At 36.1% G+C, this 17,809-nt stretch overlaps 1 protein-coding gene across 3 annotated transcripts in view; it reads right to left on the reverse strand.

Moving 5' to 3' along the window:
• The window catches only part of AIMP1 (aminoacyl tRNA synthetase complex interacting multifunctional protein 1), a 32,303-nt gene that overhangs the window by 1,777 nt on the left and 12,717 nt on the right, over positions 1-17,809 (reverse strand). For all 3 annotated transcript variants that reach the window (XM_055296822.2, XM_055296821.2, XM_055296820.2), the window contains exons 5-6: positions 15,562-15,773; positions 10,403-10,571 (exon numbers count right to left, since the gene is read on the reverse strand). In XM_055296822.2, the coding sequence (XP_055152797.1) occupies positions 10,403-10,571; positions 15,562-15,773 (381 nt within the window). The remainder of the gene's footprint in view (positions 1-10,402; positions 10,572-15,561; positions 15,774-17,809) is intronic.

Raw genomic sequence — 17,809 nt, forward strand, 5'->3', positions numbered from 1 at the left:
AGTGAATTGTTTTGGCAGCATTTTCTGATTTTTGGACCTAATCAAACTTAACATTTACTTTATTTTTATTATGTCAGCAGTTTATATTCTTGATTGGTAAAATAAAATCGTTATTGTTGTTTCTTTATGTATGTTAAAGGTACTATATTTTACTCTTGTATTTTTATAAGTAATAAAGCTTAATGAATTATATCCAAATTATCAAAATAATAAAATGTAAGGTACTCATTAATATGGTTTGAGTCTGTGTCCCCACCCAAATATTATGTTCAATTATAATCACCAATGTTGGAGGTGGGGCCTGGTGGAGGTGATTGGATTACAGGGGCAGATTTCCTCCTTGGTGCTGGTGTCATGATAGTGAGTTATCCTGAGATCTGGTTGTTTAAAAGTGTGTGGCACCTCCCTGCTCTCTCTCGGTCCTGCTCCTGCCATGTAAGATGCTCGCTCTTGCTCTGACTTGCTTTGAAGGCCATGAGTAAAATTTCTGAGGCTCCCCAGAAGCAGATGCTGCCATACTTCCTGTACAGCCCGCTGAACCATGAGCCAATTAAACCTCTTTTCCTTATAAATTACCTAGCCTCAGGTATTTCTTTACAGCAGTGCATGAATGGATTAATATACTCATTTTATCATTAAATATAAAGAAAAACTGTGAAGAAATGAAAATATATTTTGATATGTTATATTTTTACAACTGGCAGAAGCAGCTTATACTTTAATATGTTTCAAAATACAAAATGAGCAGCTAGATCACTGCTCTAGTGCTTAAAGATTTCTTATCAATACTGGAGAATGGCTTAAATTTTGGGTTTCTCTAGCTAATGATGATAACTACTTTGGATTTCATTTGTTATCCATTCTACTCAGTGAGATGTAAAGAAACAGAAAGGAATAGTGAGACAGGGACTAGTATTTTCTAAGCACTAGGAACATATATTGTTGCCTAAAATTCACACAACTCTGACTCTAATTTTAAGTATAAAGAAACTGAGGCTGAGAAAACATAAGTTGCTCAATGTCACACAATCAACAACGCCCATGTTCTGCTAGTACAGCACTCTGCCCCCTGACAAACCATACTTTAGAAAGTAAACAACCTTCTTACATGTGGTTAATACCCACAACCCCTCTATTTATAGTAACTCACAGTATAAATTTTATAATAAAAGAAAAATTAGTAGTAAAGTATATCTGGTCTAGGCTTAAAGACAAGTAATATACCAAACAACTCCTCTACTTAATGATAGAAAAGTAGAGAGTAAAGTTTAATATAAGTTCAATAGCTGAGAATGTTCAATTATTTAGAATGAAGAATCAGTCAGTTCAAGAAACAATGAAGAAAAGTAACATATCTCTTAAGCTGTAGAACTTCAATGATTCAATTATTTTCCTGGAGGTAATAAAAAAATATTGCTGAAGTATAATTAAGTAATGATAGAAATATAAACCTTCTAGATCTTTTTTTCACTGACTCCTAAGTTGAGATCTCTTGGAATTACTTAATTACTGGAAATATTTATATTTTATATTAGGAATATAAAATATACTTATATTTTATATTTATATTTTATAATCTGATGACATCTTATTATATAAAATAGTATTTATTTTCCAGTCATATATATATATATATATATAAGAATAACAAAACTGTGTAAATTAGTTGGTCATTGTAGTTTTGTTGTTTATTAGCTCTTCGGAAACTACGAAACTGGCAAGAACATACAACACTGCCTTCTAACCTGTAGGCTTTCAGAGATAACAGAGTAGTTAATTGAATGATACACCTACAGTAGAACATGTAATGAAACAAAGACTGAAGGTGACTGGTATAAAAAATAAGGATTTCTCCTACTCCTTTAAGGACATTTGATTCGACAATAGAGAAACTAATAAATAGAATGGAAAAAAATAACCATAAATAAAGTTCAATTATATTGCTCCTTAGATCCCTAAGATTTTTATTTTTTGTTTGTAAATCATTCCTTAATCTATAATCATAATCTTTTGCATATATTGTGTGGCAAAGTGGGCACTCCAGGATTCTGGAAGGCTAGAGGGAGAGATACTGTTCAGGGAGACCTGAGCACTGACTCAGATTTGCAACCTATGCAACCTTGGCCCAAAAGGATGTTGCCAAACTGATAATAAGTTAGTTAAGAAGCAGACTGACATACACACTTCTTACAAAGAATATAGATTGTGTGGATAAATTCTTGCTGCAAGCAGACATAAGCCCTAAGTATAAAAAGCTGTGATGAAGCACAAAATTAACCTTCTCAGATCTAGAAAGAAAGTGCCATATAAACTAGATAATATCCATAATAACACACAACATGTATATAGTGCTTACTAGGTGCTGGTCATTGTACTGAGTGCTGTACATCTATTAACTTGTTTAATCCTCTCAGTACATATGTAAGTAATATTCATTACTCTCATCTTACAGATGAGGATATTGAGGCACAAAAGTTATAGCAAAGAATTTAAAAGACCAGGCAGTTGGCTAAATGTTTCAAAAGTTAAAGCTTACAAACCCAGTTAAGACAAATACCAACTAAAAACCCCTTCTTATAGATGAAAAAGCTGAGGTTCAGAAAGATATGAATAAGATGAGTAAGCGAGCCATGCAGCTATCTTGGGAAAGAGCCAGTGGCTCAAGTGGAGCGAGCAACGAAAAGTTGGAGTTCATGAGATTAACAAAATAATGGGAGATCACTGTAAGAACCTGGGCTTGTACTCTAGGTGAGATGAAAAGCTTCTGAATAGTTTTGAGCAGAGTAATATAATCTGCTAGATCACTCTGCCTGCTCTAATTGAAAATAAATGGAAGAACAGAGAGGGCAAAAGCAGGATGATCAGTTAGAAGACTTTTGTAAATATGCAGATAAGAGATGTTGGCTTTGGGATTAGGGTGCTAGTGGTGGAGTTAATAATAATTTTAGGTATGTTCAGAAGGTAGAGCCACTAGGATTTTCTGAGGAGAAGATGTAGGGATTGAGAAAAGCAGTTAAGCAACTAGGAGAATGGAAATCCTATCAAATAAGATGAAAAATACCATGGAAAATTGAAAGTCTAGGGGGAAGAATGGGATATGTGTCCTTCTCCCTTGGAACATGTACATCAAAGAGTTTATTTGGCAGCTATCTAGCTTATCTAAGTGACTGGGTAAAATTGCCAAAGGAATAAGCATGGGAAAAAAAAGAGGTCCAAATCCAAGGTCTGAGGCCCTATAACAGTAAGAATCCAAGGAGGTAAGGAAGAATCAGCAAAGGAAATGACAGGGGCAGCCAGTGAAGAAGGAGGACCACCAGGAGAGTGTGGTGCCAGAAGCCAAGTTAATTAATAATAAGACTGAGAACTAGACATATAGCTACAGGGAGTGACTGGTGATCTTACCCAGAGCAGTTCTGGCAAAACACAGTGGGGAGAGAAACCTGATTAAAATGGGTTTTCAAGAGGAGGAATCAAGTATAGACAATTTGGATTTTTAATAAATGGATTTAAAAGTTAAACTTATGCTTTAGAATTATCTATTAATTTCTACTATTAATAAGACTCGATATCAACAGAAATAAGCATGATTTTGGAAGTTAAAAGTCTGACTGTAAATTCCCACTTATTATTTGATCATAAATAGTGCATTCTCACAAAAACCTGGCATTGTCTTTGTCTCCTAGCTGTAGTACTGTTTTCAAGTTAGTTTTGCTTGGTGGGAGTAGAGTGGTGAGCATATGCTCCATGAATCTAAAGCCATTAGGCATCTCTGAGAAATCATGGAGACTGAGATTTTCCCAAAATGTAATCTCCAAAAAAATGTTGTTACAGCATAGACCACTATGATTTCTCATCTACCAAGATTCAAGACATAGATTCATTCAAAGTCATGGGTACTTGCAAAAAAAAAAAAAATTCCCTGTGTGTTTTTTTTAGACTAGTCTACTTTTGATTAGGAGAGTAGAAATGAGTTCCAAAGAAATTAATCCATGCTTTCATCCATATTTTCCATCTTACTATTCCATGTTAAAACTCTTGATATTGTAATATTTCATGAAACACACTTAATGGAGAATTTTAAAACATGCCTATATAATCATATCAGCCTTGCTATTCAACAAAATTCAGCTATTTGCAATCAGAAATGACAAAGGTGACATTAAAACCAATCCCACTGAAATATAAAAGAACCTCAGAGACTATTAAAAACATCGCTTTGCACACAAATTAGAAAATTGATAAATTCTTAGAAACACACAACCTCCCAAGATTGTACTAGGAAGACAGTAAAAACATGAACAGACCAATAACGAGTTCTCAAACTGAATCAGTAATAAAAACCTACCAATTAAAAAAAGTCCTGGTGTGGTGGCGCATGCCCGTAGTCCTAGCTACTTGGGAGGCTGAGGTGGGAGGTTGGCTCGAGCCTAAAAGGCAGAGATTGCACTGGGCCAAGATAATGCCACTGCACTCCAACCTGGGTTACAGAACCAGACCCTGTCTCAAAAAAAAAAAAAAAAAAGAAAAAAAGCCCTAGATCGGATAGATTGGCAGCTGAATTCTACCAGATGTACAAAGAACTGGTACCAATCCTACTGAGACTATTCCAAAAAACTGAGGAAGAGGAGCTCCTCCCTTATGTATCCTGTGAAGCCAGCATCAGCCTGACACCAAAAACTGTCAGAGACCGCAAGGAAAAAAGAAAACTTTAGGCCAATATCTCTGATGAACACAAACACAAAAGTCCTCAACAAAATACTGGCAAATCAAATACAGCAGCACATCAAAAAGCAATATACCACAATCAAGTAGGCTTTATTTCTGGGATGAAAGGCTGGTTCAACACACGCAAATCAATAAATGTGGTTCACCATATAAATAGAATTAATACCAAAAATTATATAATCATCTCAACAGATACAGAAAAAGCTTTAAATAAAATCTACCTCCCTTCATGATAAAACCCTCAATAGACTAGGCATCAAAGGAACATACCTCAAAATAATAAGAGCTATCTACGGCAAACCCACAGCCAACATAATACCTAATGGGCAAAAGCTGGAACCATTTCCCTTGAAAACTGGAACAAAACAGGGATGCCCACTTTCATCACCCCTATTCAACACACAACTGGAAGTCCTACACAGAGCAATCAGGCAAGAGAAAGAAAAGGCATCCAAATAGGAAAAGAAGAAGTCAAATTATCTGTCTTCACTGATTTATGACTCTGTACCTGAAAAACCCTAAAGACTCTGCCAAAAGGCTCCCGGAGCTGATAAATGACTTTAGTAAAGTTTCTGGATACAAAATCAATGCACAAAAATTAGTAGCACTTCTATACACTAAAGCTCAAACTGAGAGTCAAATCAAGAACACAATCCCAATTACAATAGGCACACAAAAAAATGAAATATCTAGGAATGCACCTAATGAAGGAGGTGAAAGACCTCTACAAGGAGAACTATAAAATACTGCTGAAAGAAATCACAGATGATACAAACACATGGAAAAACATTGTACACTCATGGATTGGAAAAATCAATATTGTTAAAATTGCCTTACTGCCCAAAGTAATCTACAGAGTTAATACTATTACTATCAAACTACATACAACATCATTTATAACAGAATTAGAAAAAAATTTTCTAAAATTTGCATGGAATGAGAAAAGAGCCCAAATAGCCAAAATAATTCTAAGCAAAAAGAACATAACTGGAGGCATCACACTACCCAACTTCAAACTATACTACAAGGCTACAGTAACCAAAACAGAAGGGTACTGGTACAAAAATAGACAGACAAATGGAACAAGATAAAGGACATAGAAATAAAGCTGCACACCTACAACCATCTGATTTTCAACAAGTCAACAATAACAAGCAATGGGAAAAAAACTCTCTATTCAATAAATGGTGCTGGAATAACCGGCTAGCCATATGCAGAAGAATGAAATAGGACCCTTACATTTCACCATATACAAAAGTTAACTCAAGATGGATTAAAGAATTAAATATACGACCTAAAACTGTAAAAATCCTAGAAGAAAATCTAAGAAATATCCTTCTCAGTATCACTCTTGGCAAAAATTCTAGGAAATATCCTTCTCAATATCACCCTCGGCAAAGAATTTATGACCAAGTCTCCAAAAGCAACTGCAACAAAAATAAAAGTTGACAAGTGGGAGCTGATTAAACTAAGGAGCTTCTGCACTGCAAAATAAAATATCAGCAGAGTAAACAGATAGCCTAAGGAATGGGAAAAAATATTTGCAAACTATGCATCCAACAAAACTCTAATCTAGAATCCATAAGGAACTTAATTCAACAAGCGAAAAACAAATAACTCCATTAAAACATGGACAAAGAACATGGACACTTCTCAACAGAAGACATATATGTCGCCAACAAATATAAAAAATGCTCAACATCACAGAAGTGCAAATCAAAACCATAATGAGATACCATCTCATACCAGTCACAATGGCTATTATTAAGACAAAAAAAAATAATAACAGATGTTGGTGAGGTGGAAGAGAAAAGGGAATGCAAATTAGTTCAGCCACTGTGAAAAGCAGTTTGGAGTTTCTCAAAGAACTTAAAACAGAACTACCATTTGACCTAGCAATCCCATTACTGGGTACATACTCAAAGAAAAATAGAATATTCTACCAAAAAGACAAATACACTTGTATGATCACTGCAGCACTATTCACAATAGCAAAGACATGGAATCAGCTCAGGTGTCCATCAACAGTGGATTGCATTAAAAAAATGTGGTACACATATACTATGGAATACCATGCAGCCTTAAAAAAAGAAAATTATATCCTTTGCAGCAAAATGGATGCAGCTGGAAGCCATTATCCTAAGTAACTCAACACAGGAAGAGGAAATCAAATACAGTATGTCTTCACTTATAAGTGAGAGCTAAACCTAAACATTGAGCATACGCAGACATGAAGATGGAAACAAAACGCACTGAGTACTACTAGGAGGGAGGTTGGGAGTGGGGGGAGGGTTGAAAAACTACCTGTTAGGTACTATGCTCACTACCTGGGTGATGGGATCATTCCTACACTAAACTTCAAAGACATACAATTTGCCAATATAAGAAATCTGTATCCCTTGATCCTAAAATACAAGTTGAAAAAAAAAACCCCAAAAAACCTGAGTTTAATTTTATTGCACCATTAAAAAATAATTCGCTCACACACACACACACAAATCTCAGTCATTTCTACAAATATGTCTCCAAACTGTTCTGACTTTTGAACCTAATTCTATTTGTTATCTTCATTTATATCTGCCTTTCCCAATTACTCTAGTCAAATAAACATCCTTTAAAGGCAGTCTTAATTTCTAATTGTTTTTCTTTTTATCAGGTCCTTCCTCTTATATGAGATAAATACTTATTCTATATCTGCCAAGAATCTTCTCTCTTCTGCTTCAAAGACCTATCTGAAGAAACTTTCTCACATATTATGAAGCTTCATCTGTCTCAGGAGTATTTTTATTAGAGAAAACAGGCAATACAAAATGAAACTTCCTTTTAGATTATTAAAATCATTACATTTTAACTTAGATATTTTCTCTATATCCTGAAGTTGAGTAAAAACATGTGCAAGTATATTATTAGATGGAATTTATAATTATAAATCTAAACTTTTCATCTCTTTCCGTGCTGCAGCATGAGACAATCTACAGCATAAGTGATTTTGCAGCACATTAATCTGTTCTCTATCCATGTCATACTTTTCTACTATGCTGCTATTCATATTATTGCTTTAGTTAGGACAAAATCTCTCTGTGGTGTTGTGTTAGTCTGTTCTCATGCTGCTAATAAAGATATACCCGAGGTTGGGTAATTTCTAAAGGAAAGAGGTTTAATTGACTCACAGTTCCACATGGCTGTGGAGGCCTCATAATCATGGCAGAAGGTTAAAGAGGAGCATGTGTTACATGGCAGCAGGCAAGAGAGCATGTGTAGGGGAACTGCCCTTTTATAAAACCATCAGCTCTCATGAGACTTATTCACTATCATGAGAACAGCATAGGAAAAACCCTCCCCCAGGATTCAATTACCTCCTACCAGGTCCCTCCCACGACAGGTGAAAATTGTGGGAGCTATAATTCAAGATGAGATTTGGGTGGGGGCACAGCCAAACTATATCATTCTGCCCTTGGCCCATCCCAAATCTCATGTACTCACATTCAAAACCAATCATGCCTTCCCAACAGTTCCCCAAAGTCTTAACTCATTTCAGTATTAACTCAAAAGTCCACAGTCCAGCATCTCATCTGAGACAAGACAGGTCCCTTCTGCCTATGAGCCACAAAATCAAAAGCAAATTAGTTAACTTCCAGGATACATTGGGGGTACAGGCATTGGGTAAATACACCATTCCAAATGGGAGAAATTGGACCAAAACAAAGGACCTACAGGCCCCATGCAAGTCTGGAATCCAACAGGGTAGTCATTAAACCTCAAAGTTCCAAAATGATCTCCTTTGACTCCATGTCTCACATGCAGGTCATGCTGATGCAACAGGTGGGCTCCCATAGCCTTGGGCAGCTCTACCCCTGTAGCTCTGTAGGGCACAGCCACCATCCCAGCTGCTTTTACAGGCTGGAGTTGAGTGTCTGCAGCTTTTCCAGGCACACTGCGGAAGCTGTCAGTGGATCTATGATTCTAGGGTCTGGAGGACAGTGGCCTTTGTCTCACAGCTCCACTAGGCAGTGCCCCAGTGGGGATTCTGTGTGTGGGGGAGTCCCATCCCACAGTTCCCTTCCACACTGTCTTAGTAGAGGTTCATGACGGCCCTGCCCCTGCAGCAAATTTCTGCCAGGACATCCACGGGCTTCCGGGACTTCTGAAATCTAGGCGGAGGTTCCCGAACCTCAATTCTTGATTTCTTGTGCCTCTGCAGGCTCAACACCATGTGGAAGCTGCCAAGGCTTAGGGCTTGCACTCTCTGAAGCAAGGGCCTGAGCTGTACTTAGCCCTTTTTAGCCATGGCTGCAGCAGCTGGGAAGCAGGGCACCAAGTCCCTAAGCTGCACACAGCACGGGGGCCCTGGGCCCAGCCCAGGAAACCATTTTTTCTTCCTAGGCCTCAGGTCCTGTGATAGGAGGAGCTGCTGTGAAGGTCTTTGAAATGCCCTGGAGACATTTTCCCCATTGTCTTGGCAATTAACATTTGGCTCCTCATTGCTTATGCAAATTTCTGCAGCTGGCAGAAATGGGTTTTTCTTTTCTACTGCATCTTCAGTCTGAACATTTTTCAAACTTTTATGCTCTGCTTCCCTTTTAAACATGTTCCAATTCCAAACCATGTCTTTGTGAATGAATACAACTGAATGCTTAAGAGCACCCAAGTCACCTATTAAATGCTTTGCTGCTTAGAAATTTATTCTGCCAGATACCCTAAATCATCTTTCTCAAGTTCAAAGTTCCACAGATCTCTAGGGAAAGGGCAAAATGCCACCAGTCTCTTTGCTAAAGCATAGCAAAAGTCACTTTTGCTTCAGTTCCCAACAAGTTCCTCATCTCTGTCTGAGACCACCTCAGCCTGGACTTTATTGTCCATATCACTATCACCATTTTGGTCAAAGCCATTCAACAAGTCTCTAGAAAGTTCTAAACATTCCCACATTTTCCTATCTGCTGAGCCCTGCAAGTATCCAGGAAGTCCCAAACTGTTCCACATTTTCCTATCTTTTTCTGAACCCTCCAAACTGTTCCAATCTCTGCCTGTTACCCAGTTCCAAAGTCACTTCCACACTTTCGGGCATCTTTACAGCAGTGTCCCACTACCCGGTATCAATTTACTGTATTAGTCTATTCTCATGCTGCTAATAAAGATATACTCGAGGCTGGGTAATTTATAAAAGAAAGAGGTTTAACTGACCCACAGTTCCACATGGCTGCAGAGGCCTCACAATCACGGCAGAAGACAAAGGAGGAGCAAAGGCATGTCTTATATAGAGCATGTGTAGGGGAACTGCCCTTTTATAAAACCATGAGATCTCATGAGACTGATTCACTATCATGAGAACAGCACAGGTAAAACCTGCCCCCAGGATTCAGTTACCTCCCACCGGGTCCCTCCCATGACATGTGGAGATTATGGGAGCTACAATTCAAGATGAGATTTTGGTGGGGACATGGTCAAATCATATCAGGTGTTTTATACAACATGTACATTCATGGGGAGGAGAATGGTTACAAGGTTTACTCAATGTGTCATCTTGAGCCAATCTTGAAAAACTCAATAATAGTTAATAATGGTCATTTAATGTAAGACTTATGATTCTTACACAGGACTGATTTTAACCTTTAAGCATTACAAACATCACTTTGAGAACTGATTCCAAAACTATGAGTAATTACTAATAAATACCTACCTGGGAAAGCATCAAAAGTAATTCTGTCTCCAGGAACAGACCCATTTGGAGGAGCCAAGATTTCAATTTTCTCTGGTGAACTAGCACACATGACCATTGCTTGAGATAATACTCCCCTCATCTTTGCAGGTTTCAGGTTACAAAGTAAAATCACCATCCGATTTTGCATCTGTGTGAAATATAAACTGGTAAGTAAAGATGTACACAGATTAAGCCTAATCATATCCAAACTACATTAAGCTACACCTAATATGCTAAGTATCAAATGTTCTACTTTTGTGGATGTACTTTTGTCTTTGTGTGCCCAAAGTCTCTTACTGTTGTTATGAAGCTTTGCATAAACATGAAAAAAAAAATTCGTCCAAATTGATAATGCATTATGGTTGAAAGAGCAGAGTAATTTCAGTTAAAAATTTACTGAATGAATAAATAAATGAGTGAAACAGATTTGGTTTTGAATTTCAGCTGCCATTTACTAGCAATAAGAATGCATAAAGTTGACATTCCTGTTTCCTCAGAAAATCAGAGAAATAATATTGAAGAGTTGTCATAAGGACTAAATCATAACATGCATATAAAGCATTTAGCCTAGCATTAGAATTAAAATAAATGGACACATTTACACATGTGCATTTTCTTCCCTACACATTTGATCATTTCCAGAGCTATGTTAGATTTATTTTTTAATTAAAAAAAAATTGGCTGGGTGTGGTGGCTCACGCCTATAATCCCAGCTCCTTGGGAAGCTGAGGCAGGCAGACTGCTTGAGCCCAGGGTTTTTTTTTTTTTCGAGACCAGCCTGGGCAAAATGGCAAAACTCAGTTTCTACAAAAAATAAAAAAATTCGCTGGGCATGGTGGCATGCAGCTATAGTCCCAGCTACTTGGGAGGCTGAGGTAGAAGGATCACTTGAGCCTGGAGGCTGCAATGAGCCTTGATTATGCCACTGAACTCCAGCTTGGGCAAGAGTGAGAGCCTGTCTCAAAAACAAAAACAAAACAAAACAAAACAAAACAAAACAAAACAAAACAAGATCATTTAACAATTCCAGCATCATGCATCATGCAACTAACATGTAGGTCTATTTCTATAATTTTTTTATGGAAGCAAATAGAAATTTCTTTAATCTTCAAATTTGAAGTGTCTTAATTTTTTTCTCCAACTAGCAAAAGTAAGAAATATAGTTATTTAAATTCTTTCAACAGGTTTAAAATGAATCATACAAGAGGACTATTGCTCAAAGGAGAAAAAAAGATGCATTCTAGACAAAAGATGGTTTTATAAATAAATGTTATATGTGAATTTACTCTGAAATACTATGATTTAAAAAAATGAGCCTAAGAGTCAAATTCAAAATGAATTAGGCAGTCTTCATAAATATTGCTCTTCGAATGCTTCAAATAACTTGACAATGTCACAAATATGAGAACTTAAAAGTTACAGCAAAAATGTTTAAGAGTAGCAACAGGATTAGTTAGATGCAATCCTTTAAGGATCTGATGATAGCTATGAAACTTTTTGCTAGAAAAATATACAACCTACAAAATAGAGTATGTAATTTTGAGGTCTAAGTGTCCCTGCTTTATACAATGTTTACTAGTACTATCTTTTTTTTTTTTTTAACTTTTATTTTAGGTTGTATCTTGATGGGTTAGATACAGATGTTTATAAAAATAGCTTTGCTTATGGTTGTGAATGATGGCTGCTGGAAGAGAAAAAATAGTCTACAACTTATAAGAACAGAAAAGATGAAGGCCAAATGAGGAGTTTTTCCAATTTAAGCTGGCTCAAGATCAGTTGGTTCTTTTCTCCAGGGCTCCTAACTTCATAAGGAGTTATGAATCAGTCCTGGTCCTATATAACATAAATATTAAAAAGTAAAAAAAGCACATGCATATGCCAAGTCTATTTCTTTTTTCCTGGATAAGAGAAACTTCACTGATCTCCTTAATTCCATCTTCCTCCCATCAACAGAGCAGCCAGAATGATCCTATTAAAATGTCAGGCTGACCAATGTTATTCTTTTGCTCTAAAATCCTACAATGGCTTTCATCTTACTCAGAAAAAATGCCAAACTCTTTACAATGATCTATAAGGCATTTGGCACCCTTATCTCTGATTTCATCTCCCATGACTTTCTCAGTTATTAACCCTGCTCTACTCATATCAGACTCATGCTGTTCCTTGAACATCCCAGGCATCCATCTCTCCCAGGGCTGCCTGAAATGCTCTTCAGCCAGATAAACACATGACTTGCTTTCATTTTCTTAGACCTTTACTCAAATGTCACTTTCTTTATGAGGTCTTCCCTGGGCACTTTATATAAAATGTCAATATCATCCTGGCCTCAATACTTACTAGATTCTTTCCCTATTTTTCTCTTGGCACTTATCACTATTTAACATACTAAATATTTACTTACACCTTGGTAATATTTCTGACTCCCTTATACAAATGTGAGCTTCATAAAGGCAGGGTTATTTTTAAAAATATGTTGCTTGGGTGTGGTGGCTCACACCTGTAATATCAGCATTTTGGGAGGCGAAGGCAGGCGGATCATCTGAAGTCAGGAGTTCGAGACCAGCCTGGCCAACATAGTGAAACCCTGTCTCTAATAAAAATTCAGAAAATTAGCTGGGCATGGTGGTGGTGCCTGTAATCCTGGCTACTTGGCAGGCTGAGGCAGGAGAATTGCTTGAATCCGGGAGGCAGGCAGTGGTTGCAGTGAGCCAAGATTGCCCCACTGCACTCCAGCCTGACTGACAGAGTAAGACTCTGTCTCCAAAAAAAAAAAAAAAAAACAAAACAATTTATCTATCTCTGTATTTTTATTTTTAATTTGTTACTGTATCCTTTACTTAGGTGCTTAATAAATACTTGCAGCTATAAATATAACTGAATGAACACAGGGATTTGTTCAAGTTCACAAAACCAAGAAGCAGCAGAGTAGCAATAAACAAAGGCAGAACTATCGTAATGTTGAAGTCCATATTCTTTGCAATATCTCTGAAGTACCATGGGACAGAGGAAATAGTTAGATGATTCAAACCACCACAGAAGACATCTAGAAAGAGGACATTTAAAACTGTTACTGTCTTTGATTCTTTCCACTGTTACTAGATTTTTTAAAAACCATTTATTTCTTCAAGAAAGTAAATATGGTATTCAAAAGTAAAGAAAAAGGAAGTAAACTTTTGTTGAGAAGGAGGTTTGAAGGCTTATAAGAAAAAAAGAGCAACAGTTAGAAACCACTGCTCTGAAGGGTATCATCATGGAGTATCAATTTGCTTTTAAAATGGTTATCATGTACGGTTATCCTTCATAAAATATACCATCAATACTTTTCACATATTCCAAATACCCAGCTCTAATTTCACTACAGAAAGAATTAAATTTTAAATAGGGAATAATATTATATAAACTGTAACCATGGTTTGTTTTCTGAAGCTACACAAAGCACAGTCCCTGGTGCTAAACTAACCAGAAGAAAGGAAAAGTGGAGATACTCTAACCTCCTATCAATTTCTTTTATGAAACACTTAAAACCCAGACTTCACTGGCTCAGATAATTAATCATTGGAGACCTAAAAGAAATGAGCTTGTTAAGTAGGGAGTAGAAGAAATCACTTCCTTGTACTCTTGATGATAGGTCAATATTGATCCATTACCCGTACTGTGTTCCAGCAATGCTGAAATTAGAGAGCCAAACCAAAGCCCAGGCCAGGGATGAAAAGTGCAATTTTGATGCAATTATGATACAACTGTCTACCAAATAAGTAAAGGAAATGAGTAAGGAATCCTAGACAGAAAAAACAAGTAACACTCTTGTTTTTTTGAGACATGGTAAAAAAAAGACACTCCAGTCTCTCCTTAACCTTCCATAAGTATAACACTAGCAGAAAAGTAAAGATAAGTACCAAACAATCACAACTGACCTTCCACCTCAACTATGGAATGGTTGAAACTGTGTTAAAGAGTCTAACTTCCACCTAAAGGGGCTATCCATTACTAAGTGTTAACCAATTTCTGCCTTAAGAAAACAGCAGGGGGTTGGGAAGGGTGGGGGTGGGGCTTAGTCCTGAATTTTTAAGAAACATCAGGATTTTCATGTAAAATTCCATATGTAAGTATTTTATGAAATACTATGAAAGATAAATTGAAACTTTTTGGGACTGCATTCTTTCCGTGGCCCAGCAGTTTGTAATTTATGACCTTGGTCATATGTATGGCTCTAAAAACTACATAGCACCTGTAGTTAGAAGCTTCATGACTAACTCCACCTTGAATGGTAAACAGTAAAGCTGAACAGTATAGGGATTAAAGATAATCAGCCTTAGAGTGAGATGAATGAGTATATATATATATATATATACAGATAGATGTATAATGAGTATATATCTATATCTATAGATATATAAAAAAGTGAACCAAGTTTTATATATTTTATATATCTCTCTCTATATATATAGCATAAGTTGGTTCAGTTTCCTAAACGTCATCTGTAAATGAGGGTGATACTACTTAACTGACAGTTGTATATAGTAAGAAATAAAATAGCATGTGAAAAAAATTTATCTATTAAGTACTTCTAACACAATAGTCATCATAATCATTATTTTTATCACTGTTTCATCATGGAATTTTATCATTCCACCCAGAAAGCACCAATCTAAAAGTATGAGAACAAGTTTTTTCTCTAAAACCCCCAAAATATTTTCATACTTGAGGAAAAATGAGGAGAGGGGATCATGGAGATTGAACTTGTAATTTTTAATAGTATTTCTTTATTTGTTAAAAATGGGATGTTTTGTATTTTGTTGTTACTTAGATTTTACATATATTTTATATATGTAAAATATATATACACCTGTAGTTTTTTAATGCAAAATACAAAAGTAAAAAGACTTTAAAAATAGAGAAAAGAATACATCTTTTCTTCTTTCTATCCTTATGCATTATATCTTAATTTACAGATGTTTTACAGGTTTTTGGTGGTTTTATGCTTTTTTTGTGGAATTAACCACATTCAAACTAATCGACTGAACTAATTAACAATGGCACATGTTGTACGGTATACAAAATTATCATGGAAAGATATCGAGAAAGAGGGAATGAAAATGTTGTATGTACACAACAGGAATTTCAGTTGTACAGATTACCTGTTCAAGAGGAACATGATTCACCAAGCCACTGACAACTGTCCTTGGGGCTATTTCTCCAACATCTACTTCTTCTACATACAAAGAATCTGCATCAGGGTGTTTTCTAGCAGTTATGATGCAACCAATTCGAAGATCCAGACGGGAAACATCTATTGGCTTAGAGTCAGCACTTTCAGCTATTGATTGCTGTTTTTTCTCCCTCTTCTCTCCTAAAAAGTATTTATGAATGGGTAAACATCAGAAATAAAACCAAACAAAAAAACACTATGAAAACTCCATGGTATCAATACTGATGAGCTTAGAAGGAAAAAAAAAAGAATGTTTATCTCCTACCTTCACTTAAATAATAACAAAGAAAAAAATTATCCAAGTCATAAAATCTTGAATCTTATTTTAGCTATTTCTCTGTTGTATTTCTATTTGAAGACATTGTGTGAGGTTGGCAAACTATGGCTCATGGGACAAATCCAGCCTGTTGCCTGTTTTCATAAATAAAGTTTTACTGGAAGACAACCATATTCATTCATTTACATATCATCTATGGATACTTTTGCACCAGGGCAGAGTTGAGTAGTTGTGACAAAGCCTTTAGGCAGAAAAAGTTTGCCTTTCCCCAAAACAGGACAATAGAGAATCCCCTAAAAACTTTTACTATGGCTCTTTGGAAGGTGATAAATACTTTATTTAGAAAGAACACCACAACCAGTACCCCTAATGAACTAGAGCAGAATACAATTTCTTTTTTTTTTTTGAGATGGAGTCTCGCTCTGTTGCCCAGGCTGGAGTGCAGTGGCGCAATCTCCGCTCACTGCAAGCTCCGCCTCTCAGGCTCACGCCATTCTCCTGCCTCAGCCTCTGGAGTAGCTGAGACTACAGGTGCCCGCCACCACGCTCAGAGAATTTTTTTTTTTTGCACTTTTAGTGGAGATGGGGTTTCACAGTGTTAGCCAGGATAGTCTCGAAATCCTGACCTCATGATCCACCCACCTCGGCCTCCCAAAGTGCTGGGATTACAGGCATGAGCCACCGCGCCCAGCCCAGAATACAATTTCACTCATAAAATATCCTCCTCCTCACTTATATACACTAATAAGTATATACTTAATTTCTCCATTTCTTAGATTTCCCTGAAGATATATTAGGATTTTAGGGTTATCCACAGTAACTATTTAAGCAGATAAGAATATTTTATTCTGATTATGTTTTAATAATTATATTTTTATTTATTTGCTGATAATGTGACTCTTATTAACACATGATTATTTTAGCTACTGAGTTAATTGTAACCTGCAAAGAGGATTCATATTCTTTAAGTTTACAATTAGCTTTTCTGGCCCCAAAAAAGTAAAATCAAAATAAAACCTTATTTACCTTTGAATCCAAAGAACAGAGATAAGCTGTTGTAGCTTGGAAGCATTCTTAACTATACATTTATTTAATCTTTCAACATACTGAGTGCTGTGACACTGGAAATGGTAAGATGGGCAGTCCATGTTGTCAAGGCACTCAAAATCTCTTTTAAAGAAGACAGACATGTATATGTATAATGAATATGTGATAAACATGACATACACAAAGAAATATAGAAACTCAGTGATGAATAATTCTGCATGAAGCAGGAAAGGAGGATTCTGTGTAAAGGTATTCATAATTCATACAACAATAAGTTTACCAAAGAGGGGATGGAATTAACTTAAAATAATGGCCAATTTTTAATCTCATTAGCAAGCTTTAAAAAAATTCCATTTTCCATAAACAAATTAGCAAAAATTTTTTAAAAGGTAAAAATCCAAATTATACAGAAAAATATGTACAACAAAATTACCAGAATATACCAAAAATCTTAACATTTTTGTGTGATAAAGTATATGTATTTACTTTAAAAATACTGTAGTATAACAATATATCTATATTTGTATATATTTTAAAACTCTAATCTACTTCCTAGCAATTTGAAATACTTTTATCAGGAATCCCCATTCTAGAAATGATTGCAAATACTAAAATCTATACCAAGATCTTTGTTAATTATCACAAGGAATTTCAGAAATATTTCACTGACAAATGAGTGATGCTCAATTAAGATATGTGGCAGTCTAGCTGGGCATGGTGGCTCATGCCTATAATCCCCGCACTTTGGGAGGCTGAGGCAGGTGGATCACCTGAGATCAGGAGTTCGAGACCAGCCTAACCAATATGGTGAACCCCTATCTCTACTAAAAATACAAAAATTAGCCAGGCATGG

Source organism: Symphalangus syndactylus, chromosome 10, assembly GCF_028878055.3.
Source record: "Symphalangus syndactylus isolate Jambi chromosome 10, NHGRI_mSymSyn1-v2.1_pri, whole genome shotgun sequence".
Taxonomy (NCBI): Eukaryota; Metazoa; Chordata; class Mammalia; order Primates; family Hylobatidae; genus Symphalangus; species Symphalangus syndactylus.